The sequence below is a fragment of the Corythoichthys intestinalis genome, chromosome 17 (genome assembly GCF_030265065.1).
Source record: "Corythoichthys intestinalis isolate RoL2023-P3 chromosome 17, ASM3026506v1, whole genome shotgun sequence".
NCBI lineage: Eukaryota > Metazoa > Chordata > Actinopteri > Syngnathiformes > Syngnathidae > Corythoichthys > Corythoichthys intestinalis.
The window spans coordinates 39,349,615-39,375,264 of record NC_080411.1 but is presented as its reverse complement, the minus strand read 5'-3'; the positions used below and the strand labels follow the sequence as shown (position 1 = coordinate 39,375,264).

At 39.5% G+C, this 25,650-nt stretch overlaps 1 protein-coding gene across 2 annotated transcripts in view; it reads left to right on the top strand.

Annotated features, from left to right (window-relative positions):
* Window positions 1-21,886, top strand: part of LOC130905686 (cilia- and flagella-associated protein 44-like) — a 43,059-nt gene extending 21,173 nt beyond the window's left edge. Inside the window, exons 24-34 of one of the 2 annotated variants that reach the window (XM_057819285.1) lie at window positions 56-297; window positions 3,978-4,188; window positions 4,292-4,495; window positions 7,137-7,326; window positions 7,400-7,501; window positions 7,770-7,900; window positions 15,962-16,078; window positions 20,662-20,779; window positions 20,857-21,017; window positions 21,089-21,223; window positions 21,295-21,886. In XM_057819285.1, the coding sequence (XP_057675268.1) occupies window positions 56-297; window positions 3,978-4,188; window positions 4,292-4,495; window positions 7,137-7,326; window positions 7,400-7,501; window positions 7,770-7,900; window positions 15,962-16,078; window positions 20,662-20,779; window positions 20,857-21,017; window positions 21,089-21,223; window positions 21,295-21,561 (1,878 nt within the window). In that variant the 3' untranslated portion in view covers window positions 21,562-21,886. Of the gene's footprint in view, window positions 1-55; window positions 298-3,977; window positions 4,189-4,291; window positions 4,496-7,136; window positions 7,327-7,399; window positions 7,502-7,769; window positions 7,901-15,961; window positions 16,079-20,577; window positions 20,780-20,856; window positions 21,018-21,088; window positions 21,224-21,294 lie in introns of both variants that reach the window. The other variant, XM_057819284.1, reaches the window with a different exon arrangement.
* Window positions 21,887-25,650: the final 3,764 nt, after the last annotated feature.

The following is a 25,650-nucleotide window of genomic DNA, read 5'->3' as shown; positions in this document are numbered from 1 at the left end:
AGCTCGTATATACCGACCTGATTTGTTTTACAAATAATTACGTTTATTCCAACAGATACGTGAGAAACAGATTGAGATAAACAGAGAGGTTGTGGCCTTGCGGGACTCCAAACTTATCCTTTTATCAAAATTGCGTGCTGAGACTAAGCAGTTTGAGAAGGTCCAGAGTCTTCTACCATCCCATCTCCAACGCCATCCACCCCCTATACCCACCATACACCCAGAAGAAATCCCAGACAAGAGGCTACGATGCACCCGTGACATCCTAGCCAGATACAGGGTGCTGAGAGAGCAGAGGTGTTGAAGTCATGTTTCACATTCATCATCGGTCATAATATTCAGGGTTTGAAATAGAGGTCGACCGATATATCGGCAGGCTGATATATCGGGCCCATATATGAACTTTTTTTTTTTTACAACATCGGCTGATTAGCAAATAAGATAAGCCGATACAAAAAAGGATTTTGATCTGTCATCATGGCCACCGCCGAGTGACTGTAGCTTCAGACTCTCCTGTTTTGTAAATATTGTTTTTTTTTTTTTTTTTTATATCTTGAACCAGAGAATATGAAGTATAGCTTTAGCCTTTAAAAGTATTTACTGAGTGATCCTTACACTAGCCTTACCATTAGCTTTAGCATGGCAAGCATCCTCTTAAACTCTCACTTGTTTACATTTCGTCGTGACGTCCTAGTGGGTTTAATTATGTGAAAATAATGTACTGTTCTTCATCATTAAAAGAAGTGCTGCATTCGTTGGTTTGGTAGCACGAGCCCGAATTAATCATTTAAAGCCCTTTCAGACTTAAATTCCCGTGGAAGGTGACACGGGATTTAGCCGTGTCATGACTTTCACACATGGGGAAATTTCCTGGGAATAAAAGGGGTTGTCTGCATAAAAGAGGCTTGATTTATCCCGGGTTGGTGTCGCGGCGCTCTCTGTGCTTAGAGGGCGGTTGGTGCGTTTTTATAACCCGGACATTACGTCATTTTTGGTCCGCATCGGCTGTCACATTCTGTTGGTCGATCGTGTTATGGTACAGAGCCTGTTGTGGGAGCGTTCCCGACGTCGTACCTGCACCCAATTCAAGCTCTTCAAGACTATATTTAAGCCCATGCGATCCAAGAGAAGGGTTTCGAGATACAGTGGGGCAAATAAGTATTTAGACAACCACCAATTGTGCAAGTTCTCCTACTTGAAAAGATTAGAGAGGCCTGTAATTGTCAACATGGGCAAACCTCAACCATTCAAGACAGAATGTGGAAAAAAAAAAAAAAAACAGAAAATGGCGTTGTTTGATTTTTAAAGAATTTATTTCCAAATTAGAGTGGAAAATAAGTATTTGGTCAACTACAAACAAGCAAAATTTCTGGCTGTCATAGAGGTCTAACTTCTTCTAACGAGGTCTAACGAGGCTCCACTCGTTACCTGTATTAATGGCACCATTTTTAACCCATTATCGGTATAAAAGACGCCTGTCCATGAACTCAGTCAGTCACACTCCAAACTCCACTATGGCCAAGACCAAAGAGCTGTCGAAGGACACCAGAGACAAAATTGTAGACCTGCACCAGGCTGGGAAGACTGAATCTGCAATAGGTAAAACGCTTGGTGTAAAGAAATCAACTGGGGGAGTTATTATTAGAAAAGGGGAAGACATGCAAGACCACTGATAATCTCCCTCGATCTGGGGCTCCATGCAAGATCTCACCCCGTGGCGTCAAAATAATAACAAGAACGGTGAGTAAAAATCCCAAAAGATTGAATCTGCAATAGGTAAAACACTTGGTGTAAAGAAATCAACTGTGGGAGCAATTATTAGAAAATGGAAGACATACAAGACCACTGATAATCTCCCTCGATCTGGGGCTCCATACAAGATCTCACCCCGTGGGGTCAAAATGATAACAAGAACAGTGAGCAAAAATCCCAGAACCACACGGGGGGACCTAGTGAATGACCTACAGAGAGCTGGGACCCAGTAACAAAGACTACTATCAGTAACACAATGCGCCGCCAGGGACTCAAATCCTGCATTGCCAGACGTATCCTCCTGCTGAAGCCAGTACACATCCAGGCCCATCTGTGGTTCGTTGGAGAGCATTTGGATGATCCAGAAGAGGACTGGGAGAATGTGTTATGGTCAGATGAAACCAAAATAGAACTTTTTGGTAGAAACACACGTTCTCGTGTTTGGAGGAGAAAGAATACTGAATTGCATCCGAAGAACACCATATCTCTGTGAAGCATGGGGGTGGAAACATCATGCTTTGGGGCTGTTTTTCTGCAAAGCGACCAGGACGACTGATCTGTGTAAAGGAAAGAATGAATGGGGCCATGTATCGAGAGATTTTGAGTGAAAATCTTCCATCCATCAGCAAGGGTATTGAAGATGAGACGTGGCTGGGTCTTTCAGCATGACAATGATCCCAAACACACAGCCAGGGCAACAAAGGAGTGGCTTCTTAAGAAGCATTTCAAGATCCAGATCTCACCCCATAGAAAATCTGTGGAAGGAGTTGAAAGTCCGTGTTGCCCAACGACAGCCCCAAAACATCATTGCTCTAGAGGAGATCTGCATGGAGGAATGGGCCAAAATACCAGCAACAGTGTGTGAAAAGCTTGTGAAGAGTTACAGAAAACGTTTGCCCTCCGTTATTGCCAGCAAAGGGTACATAACAAAGTATTGAGATGAACTTTTGGTATTAACCAAGTACTTATTTTCCACCATGATTTGCAAATAAATTCTTTAAAAATTAAAAACAATGTGATTTTCTGTTTTTTTCTCCACATTCTGTCTCTCATGCTTGAGGTTTACACATGTTGACAATTACAGGCCTCTCTAATATTTTCAAGTAGGAGAACTTGCACAATTAGTGGTTGACTAAATACTTATTTGCCTCACTGTATTAACTTGCTGGGCACCATTCGACACTTTGTACTCTTGAATTTCATGCATTTGCTTGCTTGTTCGTCTGCCGCCCTTGTTTTGAAATCATCTATGTTGTGCTGATATTTTAGTGTATTTGTTTTGGTGTCTTATCCGCTCTCTGCCTACCGCTTAGGTTAGTATTATTGATCCCCGTTGACCTACTGTCACAGACCCATTGTGTTATTCCCCCTTTTCCACAATCGCATGAATTTTTGTTTGTATTTAATAAATCCTTATTTATTACTTATCCCTCCTGGTTGTCTTTGGGGTACAACCTTGTTTCTGCAGTTGCGGACCATAACATCGGCAACAAAATAAACCAAACATTTCCATAGATGGATGATGGACTGTCTCTTCCTCGGCTTTACGATCCAGTAGCAATTTAATTTCGTCATGGTGTCAGTTTAACTTAGCCATTTCCAGTTTGCCATGTTGATAATTGTGATGTTTGTTTACTGCTTTTCGTCTTACTGCGAAGAAAGAGGAAATGACGATTGGCCCACCATGATATTTACGTCATCAGCTATCGTGCAGTGACCTGGAAATCAAACGTATTCTTTCACATATGCCTCGTCCGGGGAAAGTGCCGGACATAATATTAAAACGCGACCCGTTAAATGTCCACGTAATCTCTGTGTCAACCTAGGAAATTGTTTGCACACACAAGAACTACCCAATTAAATCCCGGGATTTTAACGTTGTTCAGGTATATGTGAAAGGGGCTATTTTGGTCTCAGGTCATCATTGTACATTTGAAGTTGTTGAACTTTTTTTTAGATTGCCTTTCATAATCTACGTGCTTTTAAAACAAAAAAGGATATCAGATTACAAAATTGGTTTTGGATATCGGCAATTGGCTTACAATTTTTTTAGAAATCAGTATTGGCATCGGTCGACCTCTAGTGTGAAACATACTGAACATACAATTGTTCAGCTTTTAGTTCATGGGAAAGGTATCAAGTTTGGAGTTTGCAGTTTGTTTTCCGCAGTGCGTCGACAATGATTTATTAATTTTTTCATGACAATATCTATCAAAACATTACAGGCTCCAGTGGACAGATATTAGGGAGCAGGCGGAAGGCATAAATTTGCTGACGCACCTGGAAAATGAGATGGAAGGAATGGACGAAGAGGATGACATGTCGGTTTTATCTGCTGCTGGAGAAGAGGAGGAGCTCAAAGGAGAGGAAGCTGCTGAACTAAGCAAGGAGATGGAGAGCAAATTGGTCTTCATGCAGGACTTGCTCCTGGAAAAGGTCTGATATAGTGTGTAGTTTACTTTTGGATTACACATTATCCCATTAAGTTATTTTCAGATGAAAAGGCACGCTGCAAATATATTGCTTTCCAAATATCTAGATGGAGAGCATGGTGCAAAAGTTTGATAGGGAGCACCTAACGTGTCTTCAGAAGGTACAGATGCTGGACTGGAAGCTAAAACTTGGCAACCTCCGTCAGCTAACACTCTATCAGGAGTTGCTCCTGCTCAAAGAAGTGGACAAGAGTGAGGAAATTATGGAAGAGAAGCTTGAAACGCGTGTGAAGGAGGAGAAAAAGTTGATGGTATAAAAATTGTAGCATTTCTGTCATTTTGTAACTTTTAAAATAGTATTTCTTAAATATATTTTTATGATTTTGTATCAAAATGTATCTTGCTTATAATGTAATTTCCAAATCCACTTAATATACATTCATGTGAAAAAATTAGGACACCCCATTTAATATTCAGTTTTTTTATTAAGAAATGTTCACATATCAATGTCTGATCTTGTTTTTCTTTATCTCTGAAAAAGAAAGTGATTTAATTGCAGGTAAACAACAAAAATTAAACATTGTTTTACCCATTAAACCAAATATATTACAAAAATGCTAACTAAGGAAAAACTTAGGACACCATACCACCTAATAGCTAGTGTTACCCCCTTTGGCTGAAATAACTTCAGTAAGACGCTTTTTGTAGCCATCTACCAGTCTTTAACATCGGTCTGAAGAAATTTTGCCCCACTCCTCAATGTAGAATACTTTCAGCTGTAAGATGTTTGAGGGGTTTCTTGCATGTACAGTCCGTTTCAAGTCACCCCACAGCATCTCAATTGGATTAAGATCTGGGCTTTGACTCGGCCATTCCTGGACACCCCATTTCTTCCTTTTCAGCCAGTCCATAGACTTCATAATGATATTGACGGGTCAGATTTGACCTTCACTGCGCCGCGGCTTCAAGTAGGGGGCCATCCCACAATCCGCTTCAGTTACTCGCAGTTGGTTGCAGCAACACATGCAGCGATCCAACACCGGATTTAGGTTGAAAAAGTACAAAAGCTGTACCACATACAAACAGGAAGGATTGTCTCAGGAGTGATTTGTTCGAGGATTCAAGGTAATTATTATATTTTTTGTTTTTTCACAAGAATTTTCAATGTAAAAGTTCTTTGTTGTAAGGCTGCCGCCCCATTGTCTGAAAGGCTAGCATCATTCTTCGACATATTTACGTAAAATAAATGCTAACTGCACGTTTTTGTTTTTTTTTTGCTTTTAACCGAGAAAAGAGACTGTTTTACATCCATATTTAGAAAAAAATTCAGGGATTTAAGCATTTATTCACAAGAATTCTCACCGGAACAGCTCTGTTAACATAAGGCGGCTGCCACATTGACTAACAGACTAGCATTGTGCTTCTACATATTTACGTAAAATAAATGCTAACTGCACGTTTTTTGCTTTTAACCAAGAATCGAGACTGTTTTACGTCCATATCTGTAAAGAATTCAGAGATTTCAGCATTTATTCACAAGAATATTCAGCGGAAAAGCTCTGTTTACATATGGCAGCCAACACATTGACTGACAGACTAGCATCGTACTTCAACATATTTACCTAAAATAAATGCTAACTGCATGTTTTTTGTTTTGCTTTTAACCAAGGATCGAGACTGTTTTACGTCCATGTCGCTAAAGAATTCAGGGATCTAAGCATTTATTCACAAGAATTTTCAACCAAAATGTGTCTGTGATTCCACTTGGTAAGCTTTGACGGCCACACCAACAATGCAGGCCCTCTATTAATCGGCCCCGCGCACTGTCATTATCATTATGAAGTCTATTACCAGTCCTTGGTGGATTTACTAGTATGTTTTGGATCATTGTCATGTGAGCTGGCCAGGTCCTGCTGCAACAAAGCATCCCCAAACCATTACACTTCCACGTCCATGCTTCACAGTTGGTGTGAGGTTCTTTTCCTGGAATGCTGTATTGGGTTTATGCCAAACATGTCCTCTGTTCTGGTGTCCAAATAATTCAATGTTAGATTCATTTGTCCAAAGAACATTATTCCAGAAGTCCTGGTCTTTGTCTACATTCACTCTGGCAACTTCAGTCTGGCATTCATGTTGTTCTTGGAGAGCAAAGGTTTCCTCCTTGCACACCTCCCATGAAGGTTAAACTTGTGAAGTCTCTTTCTGATTGTAGAGGCATGCACTTTCACATCAACAGTAGCAAGAGCCTGCTGTAGGTCCCTTGATTACATTTTAGGGGTTTTGGAGGGGTTTTTTTTTTCAGTATCTTACGGTCTGCTCTTGGGGTGAACTTGCTTGGACGGCCAAACCTGTTGGCAGTTGTTATGAATGTCCTCCACTTGTATACTATTTTCCGGACAGTGGAATGGCTGATTTTATATTCTTTTGAGATCTTTTGAAATCTCTTACCAGACTCATAAGGGTCTACAAGGCCTCAGACAGCCCTGTGATCTCACCTTGGTGTTTTCTCTCACTTCAACAGTCAGGGGCACACCAAACTAAATGTGAGGTTTAAATAAGGCAAGCCTCCTTCCAAAAAATGGGTAATGATGTTCTAATGTTCACCTGGTGTGATACCCCTGTGTGTGATTTTAGCCATTTTAAATGGGATTGAATATGGGGGTGTCCAAATGAAATCCTCAACAGAAATTGCATTTATTTAAAATTACATTTTACAGAAAGTTGTAAAAAATATTTTTTTCAGTTTTAATTGTTCAGCAATATTACATGAATCTCTCAAGATTGTTAATTTTTTTAAAATATCCATATGACCACAGAAAACACATAGGGTGTCCTAATTTTTTCACATGAGTGTATCATATATCTTGCAACCTTCGTGAATCACTACATTATATATATGACTAGATGGTGCCTCATGCAGATTGTGGAATTTGTCTCATACTTTTGTTAAAGTATAAGTTGGAAGAGTGTCAGGAACAGCTGGACCTGAAGTATCAAGACATAACCAAACTGCAGGAGAAGGAGAAGGCAGTAAGAAAAGCTTTTCAGGCCTCGCTGGGTGAAGACAAGAAATTTGAAGAGTATCTGACCAAAGTTTTCAAAAGGAAAATAAAACGTACCAAGGAGCAGCAGCCGGGTGAAGGTGAGGGCAGGATTCATCGAAAAGGTTTTTGGAAATTGTAATTTTGTTTTCATGTTTCAAATATATTTTGCAGAAGAAGAGGATGAGGAAGACTTTGACGATTACGAAAACTGGGATGACGATGATGACTGGGAAACAATGGAGGGAGAAGATGCAGTAGAGGAATGCCCTCCAGGTCAGTAGTTTACATTTCTTTCTCAGTGCAAAGTGTTGCTGGTATGGATATGCTGGCTGTCTGATATGTTAAATTCATTTGAAGTAGGAAATCTACAGAATGCAAAAAAAGTAAGAATTTGAGAATGGGGCAAATACTTTTTTCACGATACTATACAACTCTGTATACATACTAAAATTATTGATCGTTTTACACAAACCCTGTAAAGGCAATCCGGAATTGCAAAAATATAACTAAGTGCATCCTCTTAATGTTCTATCGGTCACAGGTTGTGATCCAAAGTTGTTTGAACATGTGTTGCGACTTCGTGAACGTCGACTGGATCTGGAAGATCTGCTGATAGAGGAGAGGAAGAATGTGGATGTTCTTGAGAAGGAGCGTGACTCCCTTGCTAAGAAGGTCAGCAGCTCATTAAATGTGAAACCACTAGCTACGTAGCACACAAATGCTAGTCTAAATGTTCGTGCCAATGTACGGTAACAGACTAGAAAAATTATTCCTATTTTACACATTATGTTTTTCAACTTATGTTGACAAACATATGACTTGGTCAGCATGGCTCAGTGGTAGGGTAAATGTCGCCTACCCCAAAGGTTGTAGTAGGCTGTATTGGCTGAGCGAAAATTGTGTTGGTTCGTTCCACTAAAGTGGATCTACATGACCTCTGCATTGTAATTTACATACGTTGCTAATTACTACCAAAAAAAAAGTTCTACTCTCGGTTTCCAGTCATTTTTTAGTAATTAGCGTTTTCGTGTCGGTCTTTTTTTTCCCGTGGCGCAGTGATATTGATACGGCGGAGTCGTATCGTCAGTGTGTGAAGCCATTTTAGGTCACGTGCACCAATAGGAGACGAGGACTGTTGCTATGCGTTTCTAAAACAAACAACATGGCGGCGACCGTGTCAAGCTACGACACGACCGAAGATGAACAAAAGATAAGAAAACCGCATTCGAAATTTAGTCAAAAGGCATCGAAACGATGCTATATGCGTCTCTCAACTGTCCAAGGGCGAAAAAGGGCAGGAATTTGGAAAAAAAACGTGCAGAGCCCGCGTGGTTGCGTCAGGCAATGGCTTTCTCCCCAGGCTTCGTCGAAGGATCTTGCTGAAAATGCGTCGACTGGGATTTTTAACGACATTCACTACAGGTAAGCCACACGCACGCCTTTACTACAAGGTTAATTGTTATTAACTTATGCTCAAAAAATTCTTATATAAACTAGTGTTGTAACGATACAATTTTTTAGCCCAGATATCAATACCACTTTGTTATAAAATGTATATACAGTGTATCGAAAGTGAATCCAGTAGAACTTTTTATTGCATACCTGTTATGGGTGACAATGGTTAAATAAACCTTTTGGCTCAAGAACATCAAGCTGTAGTCAATAAAAGCCCTGATACTGACGTGGCAGTGATTGTTGTAAGTCTGCAGATAGATTCACAGTGTAAATTGCATTTTTTCACAGGAGGAGGCAACAGAACGAGGAATGATGTCTCTAAGGTCTCTGCAGCTCCTGGCACTAGTGTGTGTTCAGCACTCATTGGCATCCATACATTCACAGGTTGTTACTCTGTTTGTGCCTTTCATGGCAAAGGCAAAAAAACATTTTCTTTTGCACGTCATAAAAAAGAACACCTGACTGGGTTTGCAAAGCTGGGCTGCAGTTTTAAACTTGACCTACAAACATTGAACACGTTGTGTAAATACGTGTGCCACCTGTCTGGCCAGTCATGTGCCAAAAATGATGCCAAATGCAGATATTTCTGTATGGCCTCGTCAGTCTTGCCAGAACATTCTATTCCCCCAAAAACTGATGCTCTGTACCAACATTGCAGGACAGCAAACTATCAAGCAGCAATTATGAAACATTGTCTGACAGGTAAAATGTGTGCCCCTTCACCCATTGGGAATGGGTGGGACATTGAGGATGGGCAGTTAGCAGTGACATGGATGACTAAAAATCCTGCCCCTGACACTGTTTTGCAAGTAGTCAACTGTAGTTGAAAGGCAACCAATTGTGACACGGGAAGATGTTCCTGTATGTCTGCAAAACTTTCTTGTACTGATTTATATCGGTGCCAAGCATGCAAAAATGTTTCCAAAGAAACAGAAGACACTTGGATGGGATGATGACTTTGATGAAAGCGATTTTAAGAAGTAATGTTGTCATGTACAGTTTTACTATTTTTTTATTTCTACATATATATTTTTTGTTTTTTAATATTTGTATATGTAATAATGTATATTTTCATAGTATGAGACACTACCATGTTTAAATAAATGTTGTGTACCAACAGTACCATACTTGTGAATGATTCCAACTATACAGTGTGATTAAAAAAGGCTGTGCCAAAATCATAATGCCATCTCAAAAATGAAAAACATTAAAAAAAATGTTTTAAAAAACTCTACCTTGGACAGATGTAGGAAGTGACCAAGTTCATTTTCATGTTTTCATAGTATTCAAATATGGCCATCACCAGCAGCATGGACAACATCAAGTTGACATGAGAATTCCTCCCTCCCGCGTTGATTGTGTCTGTTATTTGATCTTTCATGTCATCAATATTTGCTGGAAGTGGTGGAACATACACTTAGTGTATAACATACGTTATGTGCCATGAAGATGGATAATGAACTTTGTCTTTAACATACCAACACGTCCAGCAAGTACTGATGATGTGAAATATCGAACAACAGTTGCAATCAAGACAATGACTGCGACATGCACACGTTTGAGAGGAATTCTCATCATGGCTTGATTTTGTCCGTGCTGCTGGGTGTGCTCACATTTGAGCACTTGTGAAACATGAAATAAAACTTGGAAGTTATCTTCAACATGTGTCCATCACTTCTTTTGTGATGTCTTTCATTTTTTAAAGTATCACCTGATGATTTTGGCACATGTTATGTTTTGATCACCCTGTAATTTTTTGTCTTATTCCATTTTTGCCATGATTCAGATTCAGGAGGGTGTGACAGCAATTCGGTTGATTTTCAGCCATTTATGATCATGGTGTGCATTTTTTATTTTATATATTTCATTGCATAGTAGGTTGTGATATTTTTAATATATGACACATAAGCCTTGAGCTTAATTCAATATATATTTCATTGTGCTGGGTGCAAATAATTAATGTTGAAGTTTTTCCTTCAAGAAATTAGCTACATTTCTCATTCTGAATTCACCTATGTGTATACTAAGGCACCAATACTTTTTTCAAATGTTTGGTAGATGTGTTTATGACATTTGATAAAGATTACGTGTTGCCAGAATTAATATAACACTTAAAACAAGCAAAAACGGCAACACTAGATCTGTATTTTTGTGTATTCACATCAAGATACATTTCTGGCTGGTGACTGAGTTAGGAGGGTATTGGCTTTGAAAAAATGCATTGAACGCATAGATCCAGCTTAGTGGAATGAAATCCATTTTCTAAGCACTTTTTCCATGGTCCCAATTGAGCCATATTTCCACAAGCTTGTCCATTCGCAGCACTTCCTGGTCAACTCTAATCTTTTAATGGACGACGGTCTCACAGAAGAAGTTGTAGCTGTCAGTGAAGGGTGTTTCAGTTCTGAAAAACACACACACACACTCACACACACACACACACACACACACACACACACACACACACACACACAAACCATGTGAGAACTGTTTCATCCATATCATATTTACATAATCTTCCAATCCAAATTATCTTGGTTTATCTATTCTGCCATTTTTTCCTGGATAAAATTATCAAATAGGTTTTTGGAACTACAGTTAAACAAACTAAATACTATGTTGTTTGTCAATCTAAACGTTTTGCTCAAAGTTAACAATCTAACATCATGATAATGACCGCCACAGCCCAGAATTCACATTGCAAGTCTTAACTTCATATGTGATCTGACCAGAAGCCCCCCAACTCCCATAGTTATTCACAACAAAAGGCATGTGTGGGGCTTACCTGTAGTCAATGTCGTTAAAAATCCATGTCGAGGCAATGTTTAACATTTTCAGCAAGATCCTTCGACGGAGCATGGAGAGAAAGCCATTGTCTAGCGTAGCCACGAAGGCTTAGCAAGTTGCCCACCGTTTCGGCCAAATTCCTACCCTTTTTCGCCCTTGGACAGATGAGAAATGCATATAGCATCGTTTCGATGCCTTTTGACTAAATTTCGAATGCGGTTTTCTTATCTTTTGCTCATCTTCGCTCGTGTCGTAGCTTGACACGGTCGCCGCCATGTTGTTTGTTTTACAACCCCATAGCAACAATCCTCGTCTCCTATTAGTGCACGTGACCTAAAATGGCTTCACACACTGACGATACGACTCCGCCGTATCGATATCATTGCGCCACGGGGAAAAAAAAGACCGACACGAAAACGCTACTGAGTAAAAAATGACTGGAAACCGTGAGTAGAACTTTTTTTTTTGTACTAATTAGCAACGTATGTATATTATGAAGCAGAGGTCATGTAGCTCCACTTCAGTGGAACGAAATCCATTTTCTAAGCACTTTTTCCATGGTGCCAATAGACCCTACCCACCGACGTCACAAAATCACGTGCTCGCGCTATGGTTCCGCCCACTTGTCCGTCATTTTGTGTCTGTTTTGTTAATGGTCTCAATTGATCGAGCAATTTATAATGCATTTCATGGAAGACCCGGTGCTTTCGGATGCCGTAAACTCACTTGATGCGTTGCATAAAAGGCGTTATGTGGAAAAGCTTCAGTTTATCCATTCGCCAGATCCATATTTGATGCCTAAATCGATGTTTTTCGACCAGCTGTCTTCGCCGTATTTGCCTGACATCTGCTAGCTACCCTGATATGTACAACTATCTTGTCCACACAAAATCAGCCTATTCTCACGAAAGTTTGAAAAAATTTAAGAGCTTGGAGGCTTATAAATACTTCGTTGCTGGTTGGGTGAAACAGGTCCTCGTCCACGAAAATTCGGCAGGAATCTATCTTGTGCTTGGAAAGGTGAGTTACTTCTTTTGTTATTGCTAACATCCACTGTCAAGTCTAATGTATTTCATGTCGTTTGTCAATGGAGTTAGGGCTTTTAATGTTTATATGGTTTAGCGATAGCACTCTCACTACATACATACGTGTATGTTGTCGGCGATTAGCCTAGCAATGATCTTAATTGTGGTTGTCAGCCCAAAACCCTCTAAATATATATTAAATGCATCTTACCAGATATAAAATGACTACTACATAATCTGTGGTAATTGTTTGGAGCCCAGTTTTCTCGTCGAATTGCAGCAGCCCGTCTCGCTCTCTTCTCTCCGGGTCTCTCGGAATCCGGTAGAACTTCAAGTCTCTCTGTCTTCTCCGTCTATCTTCTCTGTTATTGCAACCGACCGCCACACACGCCTTCACCATTTTGATTATTAATGTTAACGAGCAGAAAAACACGTCGTAAATAGGAGGAATGTACGTAGCCGTAACAGGGAAACACGATGTGTTGACGGACAATTGGGCGGCACCAGTCAGGAGGAAGGAGTTGTGACGTCACGTGGGTAGGGTCTATACAGCACTGAAGTGGATCTACTATACAGCCTATAGACCCTACCCACGTGATGTCACAACTCCGTCCTCCTGACTGGTACCGCCCAATTGTCCGTCAACACATCGTGTTTACCTGTTACGGCTACGTACATTCCTCCTATTTACGACGTGTTTTTCTGCTCGTTAACATTAATAATCAAAATGGTGAAGGCGTGTGTGGCGGTCGGTTGCAATAACAGAGAAGATAGACGGAGAGACTTGAAGTTCTACCGGATTCCGAGAGACCCGGAGAGGAGAGAGCGAGATGTGCTGCTGCAATTCGACGGGAAAACTGGGCTCCAAACGATTACCACAGATTATGTAGTAGTCATTTTATATCTGGTAAGATGCATTTAATATATATTTGGAGGGTTTTGGGCTGACAACCACAATTAAGATCATTGCTAGGCTAATCGCCGACAACATACATGTATGTATGTAGTGAGAGTACTATCGCTAAACCATATAAACATTAAAAGCCCTAACTCCATTGACAAATGACATGAAATACATTAGACTTGACAGTGGATGTTAGCAAGAACAAAAGATTTTGAATTGAAAATTTCGTAACTCACCTTTCCAAGCACAAGATAGATTCCAGCCGAATTTTCGTGGACGAGGACCTGTTTCACCCAACCAGCAACGAAGTATTTATAAGCCTCCAAGCTCTTAAAGTTTTTCAAACTTTTGTGAGAATAGGCTGATTTTGTGTGGACAAGATAGTTGTACATATCAGGGTAGCTAGCAGATGTCAGGCAAATACGGCAGAGACAGCGGGTCGAAAAACATCGATTTAGGCTTCAAATATGGATCTGGCGAATGGATAAACTGAAGCTTTTCCACATAATGCCTTTTATGCAACGCATCAAGTGAGTTTACGGCATCCGAAAGCACCGGGTCTTCCATGAAATGCATTATAAGTTGCTCGATCAATTGAGACCATTGATAATACAGACACAAAATGACGGACAAGGGGGCGGAACAATACAGCGATCACGTGATTTTGTGACGTCGGTGGGTAGGGTCTATAGGTTTGATCCCCTAGCTTGGTCACCATGTCAACGTATCCTTGAGGATGGTACTAAACCACACGTTGCTCCTGATGCTGCGTCATCAGTAAGTGAATGAGGTGATGGTGTCCAAAGCGCTTTGAGTGCCTTGAAGGTGGAGAAGTGCTATCCAAGTGAAAGCCAGGGGTGAAAGTGGACCGGAACGAGCCGGATCCCCGTACCGGCATGAATTTTCGACCCGGAACGCCGTTCCGACGGTACTTTGATCCCGAAAATATGACGGCAACTGTCAAAATCCTATGTGTGATGGTTTGTTTAAAGTATTGTATTTTGTCAAATGATGCCCTCTGTTGGCGGAGTTGGGTGTGTCTGAACTAGGCTTTTATGACTGAGAAGCAAATGTTTCTGACATGGCTAAGGGACAGCTATTTACTCTGGTTCGGCCCACTTGAAGCTGTAAGTTGTTTCAGTTGATGTATGTTGGTGTTGGCATTTGTAGTTAAGTTTGGAGATACTGTTTACTTGGTTATGTTCAGCGATTTGCTATGAGAGAAGTGTGAATACGTTAGCATTCGTAGCATCTAAGCTAACGGACTTTATTATGCAGACTGGGCTGAATTGATTTACTAAATTTACATATTGATCGTACTGGAGGAACGTATGATCACCAATTGTTTTGTGTAAAATGTTTATTGTTAATATGTGTGTCATTTTGAACATGAGTGCATGTATGTGTTGCAGCTTTATGATCAGTCAAAAGTGAAGAAGTAAAAGCTTCAAAAAAAAAAAAAAAAAAAAAAAAAAATCCACTATTGCCTCGTTTTGCTGTCTGTCAACCTAGTCAAATGTTCACCTTTAGTAAGGACAGAACACTGTGTAAAAAAAAAACGCTTGGTGAATTGATGCATTAAAAAAAGAGCAATGCAACAGAAAATTGATCAGCTCTTTACGAGAAAGGAAAGAGTTGAAGAGGCTTGTTTATTTGATCTACTGGCCATCATTTATTTAGACTCATCAAGTTTCATTGTAAATTCTCACGGAACATCAAAGAAGTATGGATGAACATGTGTGGAACTATGTACTTAGTAAAAACAGGTGAAATAACTAAAAACATGTATAATATTTTTGTAGCTTCCTTTTGCTCCGATTACTTTTTGTACACTCTTGCTATTCTCTTGATGAGCTTCAAGAGGGAGTCACCTAGAATGGTATTTGACTTCACAGGTATGCCTTTTCAGGCTTGGTTAGTGGAATTTATTGCTTTATCAGTGGGGTAGGGACCTTCATTTGTGATGCATTGAATGAGGTGTGTCTTTTGGCCTTGACTGCATATTACTTATATCCTTATTAAAAAAAAAAAAAAAAAAAAAAAAAAAAACATTTACATTAGCTTCAATTTTAATGTACATTCAATGTTCTTAACTAGTTAAAATTGAGGATTTGCATTTCGGAAATGTGTGTGTGTGTGGGGGGGGATTAGACAGGTTGTGGTTACTTCTGTTTTTGTTGACTTATTTTGCAAATCACTGAAAAAAATATTACGGTATTTTGAATGAAAATGATTTTTTGTTTATATATGGTATAGGAATAACTGCCAAAAGCAGTTTTATCTGCATTTCAGTGGTTTGAGGAGGTTTAACCCCCCAAAAAATATAAAAATAAAATTCTGGCTCCGTGGCGACCTTCTTGACAGGGAGTTCCGGCAAGAAATTCGAACCACTTTCACCCCTGGTGAAAGCCCATTTATCCTACATGCAGGGACAGTAAAGGAAACAGATTGCGGTCACAAAATCAAAAGGGGTGAAATCCCCACCATAACTAGTGCCAGTATGCACATACAGTAACACCGCATACTGAAATGTGTTTCTGCTTATTTGTTCGAACCTTGTAGCTCAAATCAGTGAAAATCTATCGCAAAGCAGCAGAGGATGACTTGGAGCAAGTCAACAGGGAGAAACAGCAGAAGATAAACCAACTAGATGTTGTGGTTCCTCTAAGACTACACCAGGTAAAGAGAACTAGTGAAGGTGTTATACAGGTAGTCCCCGGTTTACTAACGAGTTCCTTTACTACACTGGCAACGTACCCTGAATTTTCGCATTGAATTGGAATTAACCCCTTAAGTAAATCTCAAAATAACTATCCAAAAAGTCCTAAGGTATTGTATTTTGTTTAATGATCGAGGATACACTGCCCTCTGGTGGCAGCGTTAGATTTGACATGGATAAAGGATAGCTGTGCTCTGGTTTGTCCCACCTAAGGCTGTAAGTTGTTTCAGCTTATATATGTTTGTGTATGCATTTGTAATTAAGTTTACAGCTACAGTTCGTGAAGTTATGTGCGAACAATTTGCTATGAAAATGGTAAATACGTTAGCATTCATCACATTTAAGATAGTGGACTTTTGTCAGGCAAATTATGCTATTTTAATCTACTAAATATACATATTGATTAGACTAGATAGACGTTTGAACAATTGTTTTGTATCAAGTAGTGCTGCAACGATTAATCGATTAACTCGAGTAATTCGATCGGAGAAAAGCTTCAAATAAAATTTTGCTGCTTCGAGTACTCGATTAAGCGGAGTGGCGTGATAATGGTTTGTTTTGAAAGTGTTTGCATTTAGTTTTATTGATTTGGGTGGATACACCACCCTTTAGTGGCAACAGTGAATATGACATAACTCATTTAACATGGCTGAATCAGCTGCTCCCTGTTAAGGCCACATAAGCGGAGATGTTTTTTTTTTTTTAATACATTCGTAATTTAGTTTATAGGTAAACGTATGTGTTTTTTTGTGGGAACATCTGTTTGAATGATTTGTTGTATTGAAAAAAAATAGACAAATAAATAAAAGTTTGCATTTCATAGCATTTAAGCTAGCGGACTTTTGCTACGCAAGTTAGCCAATTGCTCTTTTGTAGTACTTAGATGCTCATTTATCTTTTTTAATACCATTTGAGGCTAAGCTCAGGTATTTTAATATATTTTTAAATGAAAGTGAAATTCTGCATAGTTTGAAGAAAAACTCTGAAATTTTGTGCTCTCGTTTAATGCTCTTGTGAAAGTATAATCTTAGCAAGCCTTTGTTTTCCCTCCTAAAATTTATTCTGCAACACATTAAATGTTCCTAATCCGATTACTCAAACTAAGAAGATGATAGATTATCGACTACTAAAATAATTGATTGCTGCAGCCCTAGTGTCAAGTATTTAATTGTTTAAATGCATGTCGTTTTGAACATAAGTGTTCATACAGTGGTATGAAAAAGCATCTGAACCTTTTGGAATTTCTAACATTTCTGCATAAAATCACCATCAAATGTGATCTGATCTTTGTCAAAATCACACAGATGAAAAAACAGTGTCTGCTTGAACTAAGACCACCCAAACATTTCTAGGTTTTCATATTTTAATGAACATCGTATGCAAACAATGACAGTTGTCGGCCATACATAGTTTTGCATATAGTTGATGTGTGCACAGAGATATTGGACTGTGCCAGTGATTACTGTATTAATGAGGATAGTATGCAAACAATGACAGTTGTTGGCCATATGTAGTTTTACACATAGTTGATGTGTGCACAGACATATTGGACTGTGCCAGTGATTTCTGTAAGTCTTTAGCCGACACGCTAAGGTTCTTTTTTTTTTTTTTTTTTTCCCTTTCTGAGTATTCTGCGCTGAAATCTTGGCATCATCTTTGGTGGACGGCCACTCCTTGGGAGAGAAGCAACAGTGCCAAACTCTCTCCATTTGTAGACAACTTATCTGACTGTTGATTGATGAAGATGCAGACTTTTAGAGATGGTTTTGTATCCTTTTCCAGCTTTATACAAATCAACAATCCTTGATAACAGGTCTTCAGACAGCTCTTTCGACCGAGCCATGATGCACATCAGACAATGCTTTTCATCAAGACAATTCTTACCCGGTGTGTGTTTTATAGTGGGAAGGGCAGCTTTAAACCACTCATCAGTGATTGGGCACACACCTGACTTAAATTGTCTGGTAAAAATTGGCTTCAATTGCTCTTTAAGTCTCCCTATGCAGAGGGTTCACTTACTTATTTCCCCCCCTTCTGTCATTGTTTGCATGCGATCCTCATTAAAATATGAAAACCTATAAATGTTTAGGTGGTTTTTGTTATAGCAGACATGGTAGTTTCATCGGTGTGATTTTGACAAACATCAGATCACATTTGATGGGGATTTTATGCAGAAATGTGAAAAATTCCAAAATGTACTTTTTCATACCACTGTATGTGTGTTACAGCTTTACAAATTGTCAAAAATGAAGGAAGTAAAAAGCTTCAAAAAGCTTAATTGCCTTGTTTACTGTCTGTAAAGCTGAACAACTTCACATTTAGTGAGGCTAGAACGCGTGATATTAATAAAGTACAATAAGGTATTGTTTATGTGACTAACCCCCCCCCCCCATTAATCGAGTACGTCATAACCCACGGACTACCTGTATTATACTTTTAAAGATACTATTCACAAGTGTTGTCTTTCCATTGATTTTCTGCTCACTACCTCTTTACTTTCCTTTTTCTTTAAAGTGCCTGTGACACGAAAAAGCATGTTTATTTCATAATACACGTGGTATTTTATGCCCCTGAATGATATGGGCCGCTTGGATGTGCGTGGAAGCGATTGCTATTTTTATTTAGTTTTTTTAATCCTGCGCCATGAAAATGAGTGACTTCCGGCTTCGGTCTTGCATTGAGGAGGAGGGTGCTGTGACATGTACGGTAGAAGACGTCCTCTTCACGCTACAGTGTACTGTTGTGTATGAGGACGAAGGATTCAGCTGATTTTGCGGATTATTACGTTTATTTTTCGCATCACACCAGCCAAACGGCTGCAGAAAAATCATTCTGTATGAGGGAGAGGCGTATGCGCCTTTTTGGAGTTTCAAAAGGTTCCCATTCACCGTGGATATTTACTGTGGGACCATTGGACTTACGAGGAAGTGAGTAAACATCTTGTTTTGTATTATGTCAAATACGAATACAGCGATTACAAAGTAAACACTACAAACTTCCTTTAAATGAAGGACTACTTACGTTTGATCATTGATAGGCATGTAAAAAGCTCTCCTAATGCTCATTAGCAGCAGCACGTTAGCTGCACAACAACTCCAGCCACCCTCCTCCGGGGAACGAACTGTAAATTGCTCTCTGTCGGGCGGTTTGCCGATCCGCGAACACAATCGACAACCGGGTCGTCGTGTCAAATAATCCAGGATAGTTATGTGTGATTTTCCGCTTCGAAGACTTTGAAACATCACTTGGTTCAGGTTAGCATGTCGGCTAGCTGTCACGCCTTCTGGTTTGTTTACATTCTCCGAAGCTGGGGAAGGGAAATGACATATGTCCGATTTAGGTGTCATAAAGTATCGTTAGGGAGGTGCGACAGTAAAGGTGAAGTCGACAGTTTTGACCATTATGGAGTAATTTTGCCATGTCGTCCTGAATAAATGCATTTTTATTATTTCATATTCCATTCAGCACAAGACTGTTATTTGTCATGACCATGCCATTTATTTAGCAATTGGGGAAAATACTTGGATAAAAAGAATATCCTGTAAAAATATTGAAGTAAAGAGACAGAAACAATTACATTTTGCCGCTCTCTTCGTCACGTTTTCCTCGTTGTGAATAGTTCCCCCTCGACGGGCTGACTGGTCCTTCTCAAGCCATTTATATAGCTATTGGGGAAAATACTTGGATAAAAAGAATATCCTGTAAAAATATTGAAGTAAACAGACAGAAACAATGACATTTTGCCGCTCTCTTCGTTGCGTTTTCCTCGTTGTGAATAGTTCCCCCTCGACAGGCTGACTGGTCCTTCTCAAGCCATTTATATAGCTATTGGGGAAAAATACTTGGATAAAAAGAATATCCTGTAAAAATATTGGAGTAGAGAGACGGAAACAATGACATTTTGCGGCTCTCTTCGTCGCGTTTTCCTCGTTCTGAATAATTCCCCCTCAATGGGCTGAATAGTAAAACCGATGAGCCCAGTCTACCGCTGACGTCATCCACCTGTTGGAGACGCTAAAGCCCTATAATGGTAGGCGTGGCTAACCGGCAGATTAAAAGACTAATTTCTCGTCATCTGTGCTTTGCTAAATTGTTGTATACTGGACTGTCTCAGAAAATTAGAATACACAATATTCTAATTTTTTGAGACAGTCCTGTGTATATATACAGGACTGTCTCAGGAAATTAGAATACACAATATTCTAATTTCCTGAGACAGTCAGGAAATTAGAATACACAATATTCTAATTTCCTGAGACAGTCAGGAAATTAGAATATTGTGTATTCTAATTTCCTGAGACAGTCCTGTATATATACACAGGACTGTCTCAAAAAATTAGAATATTGTGTATTCTAATTTTCTGAGACAGTCCAGTATAGTCGAATCGTCTCAAAATATGATTCTAATTCACATAATAATGCCATTTAAGACTTTTTCTCGTGTCATATGCTCTTTAAGATTGAGTTTGATATAAGAGGCCAAGTGCCCTTGGACCTCAGCTTGGCATTGATACTCAACAAGACTGAGCTGAAACGTCTGCAGGAGCGAGTGAAGCAGTTGGAAATTGACAAGAACCAGCAGACTGATATCTACAATCAAGCACGACAGCAGCATATCAGGCTCATTCAAGAACGAAAGGACAAGAATACTGAGATTCAGAGTAAGACCAAAGAGACTTTAGCTCTCAACTCTGTGAAACAAGATAAACTAATCAAATCAATTTGTGTTTTGGTGTAGTGCGGCAAAAAAATTGCAACCAGCTAATGATGAGAAGGTTTGGGAGAGAGGTCGATCTGGAAGTTCTGCAGACGCTGTCTGGTAACAGGACAGTTGAGGAATTGAAACAGGAAATACTCCTTCAAGAAGCTGCACACGCCAAAGAAATTAAGCAGTGGGATGTATGCAAACTTTTGTGATTGATCTATATCTCTTTATGTTCATATTTTGATTTTGTACATGCAATCCACAGATCAAAGTAGAAAAAGCTCGTGGGGTTCTGATGGAGATGACAAGGAGCAACACAGAGCGACTCCTCTGCCTGAATAGTCTCTTTGAGCAGAAGAAGGAGCTGGAGCAGAAACTTGATGCTAGACAGAAGAAAATTGTAATTTCATGTGTACCATTTCAGTATACAGTGGAATGTAAAAGTTTATGATACGGTGTGTGTGTTCTAAGGGCAAACAGCTTCAAGACTGCAGCAGGCGGGATGACAGAAAGGAGATATTGGATCTACAAGAACTTGTGAGAAGGCAGTCCCAGCAAATGGAGATTCTCAGTAGAGAGATCAGTCTTCTGTCCCATAAAGGAGGCAACATGCTACCGACTACTCAGACTAAGCTACCCCCACTTGCTCCTTTGCTCAACCCAACAATAAAATATCTAAGGAAACCAGGTAAACCAAACTTTAGAAGTAGTGACAGGAAGGCATACAATCAAATGTAAGTTCTTAAAGGCTTAAGGCCAAGAAGTGTTGAAACCAAATTGCATTTGGCACATTTTCAAGATTGAGTTGATGCAAGTTAGACGACAAAGTAATCACAATTCTGTTTCTTATCAATTTCTGATTTTTGTGTCAAATAGAAGCCAATGATTGTCCCACAAAAGACATTTAAAACCCAAACTATGACTTGGAAATTTGATGGATGCTGTCAAAATAAATATGCGCAAACACAAGCAATACTGAACATTTTTGTGTACTTGAAAGATCATTATTATGAATGATAAATTTTGCTGTTCACTGTTTTAAATGTTGCTTTCAAACAATAAAATTTTCTTCAAAGTGTTCAAGTGAAAATGATTCTCTATTGGCCAATTCAGGGTGAGTTTAGGGTGGAAACTACTTCAGGGTGAGTTTAGGGTGGAAACTACCTCCTGCCCATGGGAATAGGCTCCAGCACCCTCATGACCCTCGTGAGGATAAGGAGGAGTGACTGACTGCACGGCTTTTTGTTTTGAATCCCACCATTAATTAATTAATTAATTAAGACCCCAATGAGGACAAGTGGGACAGAAAACTGCCAATAGTTTTGTTTTGTTCTCCCTGTAATATTAGGTTCCCCTTATCTAGCAGCCTATTCCAGCACTTCGGTGAAAAGTGGTATATCCCCTGGACTGGTCACCATCAAAGTTCTTCCCATATAACCTACAGACATGTTTGCAGATACTTTTTTTTTTTTTTTTTTTAATTTCATTATATTTTTAAAAATTTTAACCTGTCCTGTTCAGCTGCTTTGACACAAATGGGAATCTGAGTGTCCTTACGATCTGAACAGTTTTAATGTATCACATTGGACTTACTATGATACACTCCCATTATGATTAATTATTGTGTTTTTTTCATTAGGAGAACGCAGTGAGCAGGAATGGGTTATGTGGGGGAAAGAAAAGAAAATAGAAGAGGAGAGACAGAAGAGGAAAAGAACAAACAACAACAAGAAATATATTGAACACCTATGCTACCTATGAATATAGTGGGGCTATCGTTAGCTAATTGTATTTCCCGTGGACACCATGTGGGTGGCCGAGGAGAAAGAGGAGGGGGGGATGAGTCAAAAAGAGACGTGATGTGATGAGGCGGGGTAGAGCATACACAAATCAGCAATGGAATTGTGAAGTGTAGAACCCAGTAAAATGTGAATCACTTGTATATGTGAATATGTTGACATCCTATTCTATGCTGCCTGATCACTAATCCTGGCACCAACATTCTAGGCCAACAGGCTAGGTTCATACTGCAGGTCTTAATTAGAGCAGGGCGGTAAACCGAAAATTTACCGTCACCGAAATTCTTAACGATGACCGACGTAATTTTGACCATGTCGGTAAATTCGGTAAATTAATAAAACAAGAAAATAGTCTTTTCATCCCGCTTTGATTCTGTGTTGTTCGTCTATGTTCATTCCCCTTTAAGAAAACAGTGAATGTGCTTACGTAGGGAGTCACGTGATCATCAGGAAGCCAATCAAACAAAAGCCCGGTAAGCTAACGCTAGCAGCTAACTCTACAAGCAAAACGTGATGGAGTGTGGCTTAAGGGAGGTTCACCAAACTTTCAGCCGACATTTAGTAGACTCTTGGTGGCATCCAGACGGGCTTTCACCCGCTGTCCTCCTTTGTTCTCACGATTTCCGGAGATAGTGCTTTCAGTGCTTTCTACTGGTAGCCAGGCTAACGCTAGCTAGCGGCTAACGCTACAAATGAACGTTATGGAGTCGGATAGAGGCTCTAACCTTGTCGAAACGGCAGAACTTAATGAGTGGATTGGGCACGGACTGCATCTAGCAATTACTATGTGGCGTTATTTTGTATCTGTCTGTGTGTGTGATTCCTCTGATAGCTTTTGTGATGGTAAAGAATTCTGCATAAAGTACAATCCAACGGCGAAACTTATAATGACCGAGAAATGGCCCCAGCTATTTTTATTGTGCGTGCATTTATGAAAAAAATGCACGGGGGGGGGACCCTTAAACCATAAAGTAAACACTTGTATTTAATAATTATATCACAGCAGCCATTAACAATAAGTTGTCTTTTTGAAGTGTACTGTTCAAGCTGCAAGTCATTTGTGTTACAATTACATGTTTGCACAGGCATATTGATTTTGACAATGTACATTGTTCAAGTCATACACGCTGTTATAAATGTTCATACTTGAATTCTTATTGCTTACAATACATTTTTATTAGGGCTGTCAAACGATTAAAATTTTTAATCGAGTTAATTACAGCTTAAAAATTAATTAATCGTAATTAATCGCAATTCAAACCATCTATATAATATGCCATATTTTTCTCTAAATTATTGTTGGAATGGAAAGATAAGACGCAAGATGGATATATATTTTCAACATGCGGTACATAAGGACTGTATTTGTTTATTATAACAATAAATCAGTTCTAAATCAGTTATAGAAATTTTATATTAAAACCCCTCTTAATGTTTTCGTTTTAATAAAATTTGTTAAATTTTCAATCAAAAAATAAACTAGTAGCCCGCCATTGTTGATGGCAATAATTACTTACACTATAAAATCAGTCGCACCCAAACGCCAGCAGAGGGCAGCAAAACTCCGCAAAACACAATTAACAGGTGGGCCTTTCACTCTAGTGACATTTAAATATGTCTGAGCTGGGCAAGTGCGTTAAATGCGTCAAATATTTTAAAGTGATTAATTTAAAAAATTAATTAACGCCAGTTAACGCGATAATTTTGACAGCCCTAATTTTTATAAATTTAATGTTTAGACTGCATGTACAATTGTTAAATACAGTATATCAAATTGAATGCTGGTAAATAAATCAACAAGAAATAGTTAATCTGTATTTCATGCATTGATTCAGATTTTCAAATTATATAACAGTCCGCTTGGGCGAATTTATCGTCATTTATCGTTATCGAGATAAATCAGCTCAATTTATCGTGATACATGTTTAAGGCCATATCGCCCAGCCCTAGTCTTAATGCACAATTCCAATTATTTGTCATCTGTTTTTTGGCGTGCCTGTTCAGACTGCCTTTTTCCATTGAGCCTGTTCAAAAATCACTCATGTGCACTAATTTGCAGTCCGAGATGCGCTGAGCAAACTGACCCGCATGGGCAGGAGCATCAAAACAAATGACTACACCAGTGGTTCTTAACCTTGCTATATCGAACCCCACAAGTTTCACATGTGGATTGATCGAACCCTTCGGAATTTGATAATGAAGCAACTTGTTTCCAAATTCAATACCAATATATCTAAGCTAGCAGGGTAATAATTTAGCAAATCCCCGTTCAAAATTCTTCTCATTTTGACAGCATACGCTGCCCATTTGTCTGTTGTATTCCCTTAAACCAAGTGCGAGTCAGTCAACCTTCCACTGAGCTAACAAATTCCTCGATCCTCCCATCAGATCGAGGACTAACAGTTAAAAGAAATGGATTAAGCCTGTAAATTGGGAGCAAACCATTCCAAAACCTGGTATAAAAAGCCACTTTGCCTAGATTTAATCAGCATACGAAAATAGGGCTCTGCGTATCATTACCTTCGCTAAACCCCTGAGACGTACTCACCGAACCCTTAGAGTTCGATCGAACCCAGGTTAAGAACCATTGGACTACACATTCTGGCTCAACGTCATTCTAGGGTAATCATATTTTGATTTCCAAAAAGAGTGCACAAATAACATACTAGTAAATAATCCCCGTTTAGTATTATATTCAAAGTTTATTTGGATTGATAGCATGCACGCACATACGGACAGTTTGCCCCAACTGTCGGCCGTGTAAGCAAGCCCATTTGGAGTATAGAAAGAAAATAACCATTCTCAGGCTTCCCCCCACCCCATTTTATTTTTTTATGACTGTTGTCAAGGCCATCTCCTCCCTAACCTGGAGTGGGCGACACCCACCGACACTCAGCCAGCGACCCGCGCCAGGGCCCATGGAGGGATACCCGGGTAGAAAAGAGAGGGGAAGGGTGGAGCAGGAAAGCGCCGAGAAGCCGCCATGGGGCGGTGCGGGACTGGAGCCTAGGTTTACCAACATTCCTGG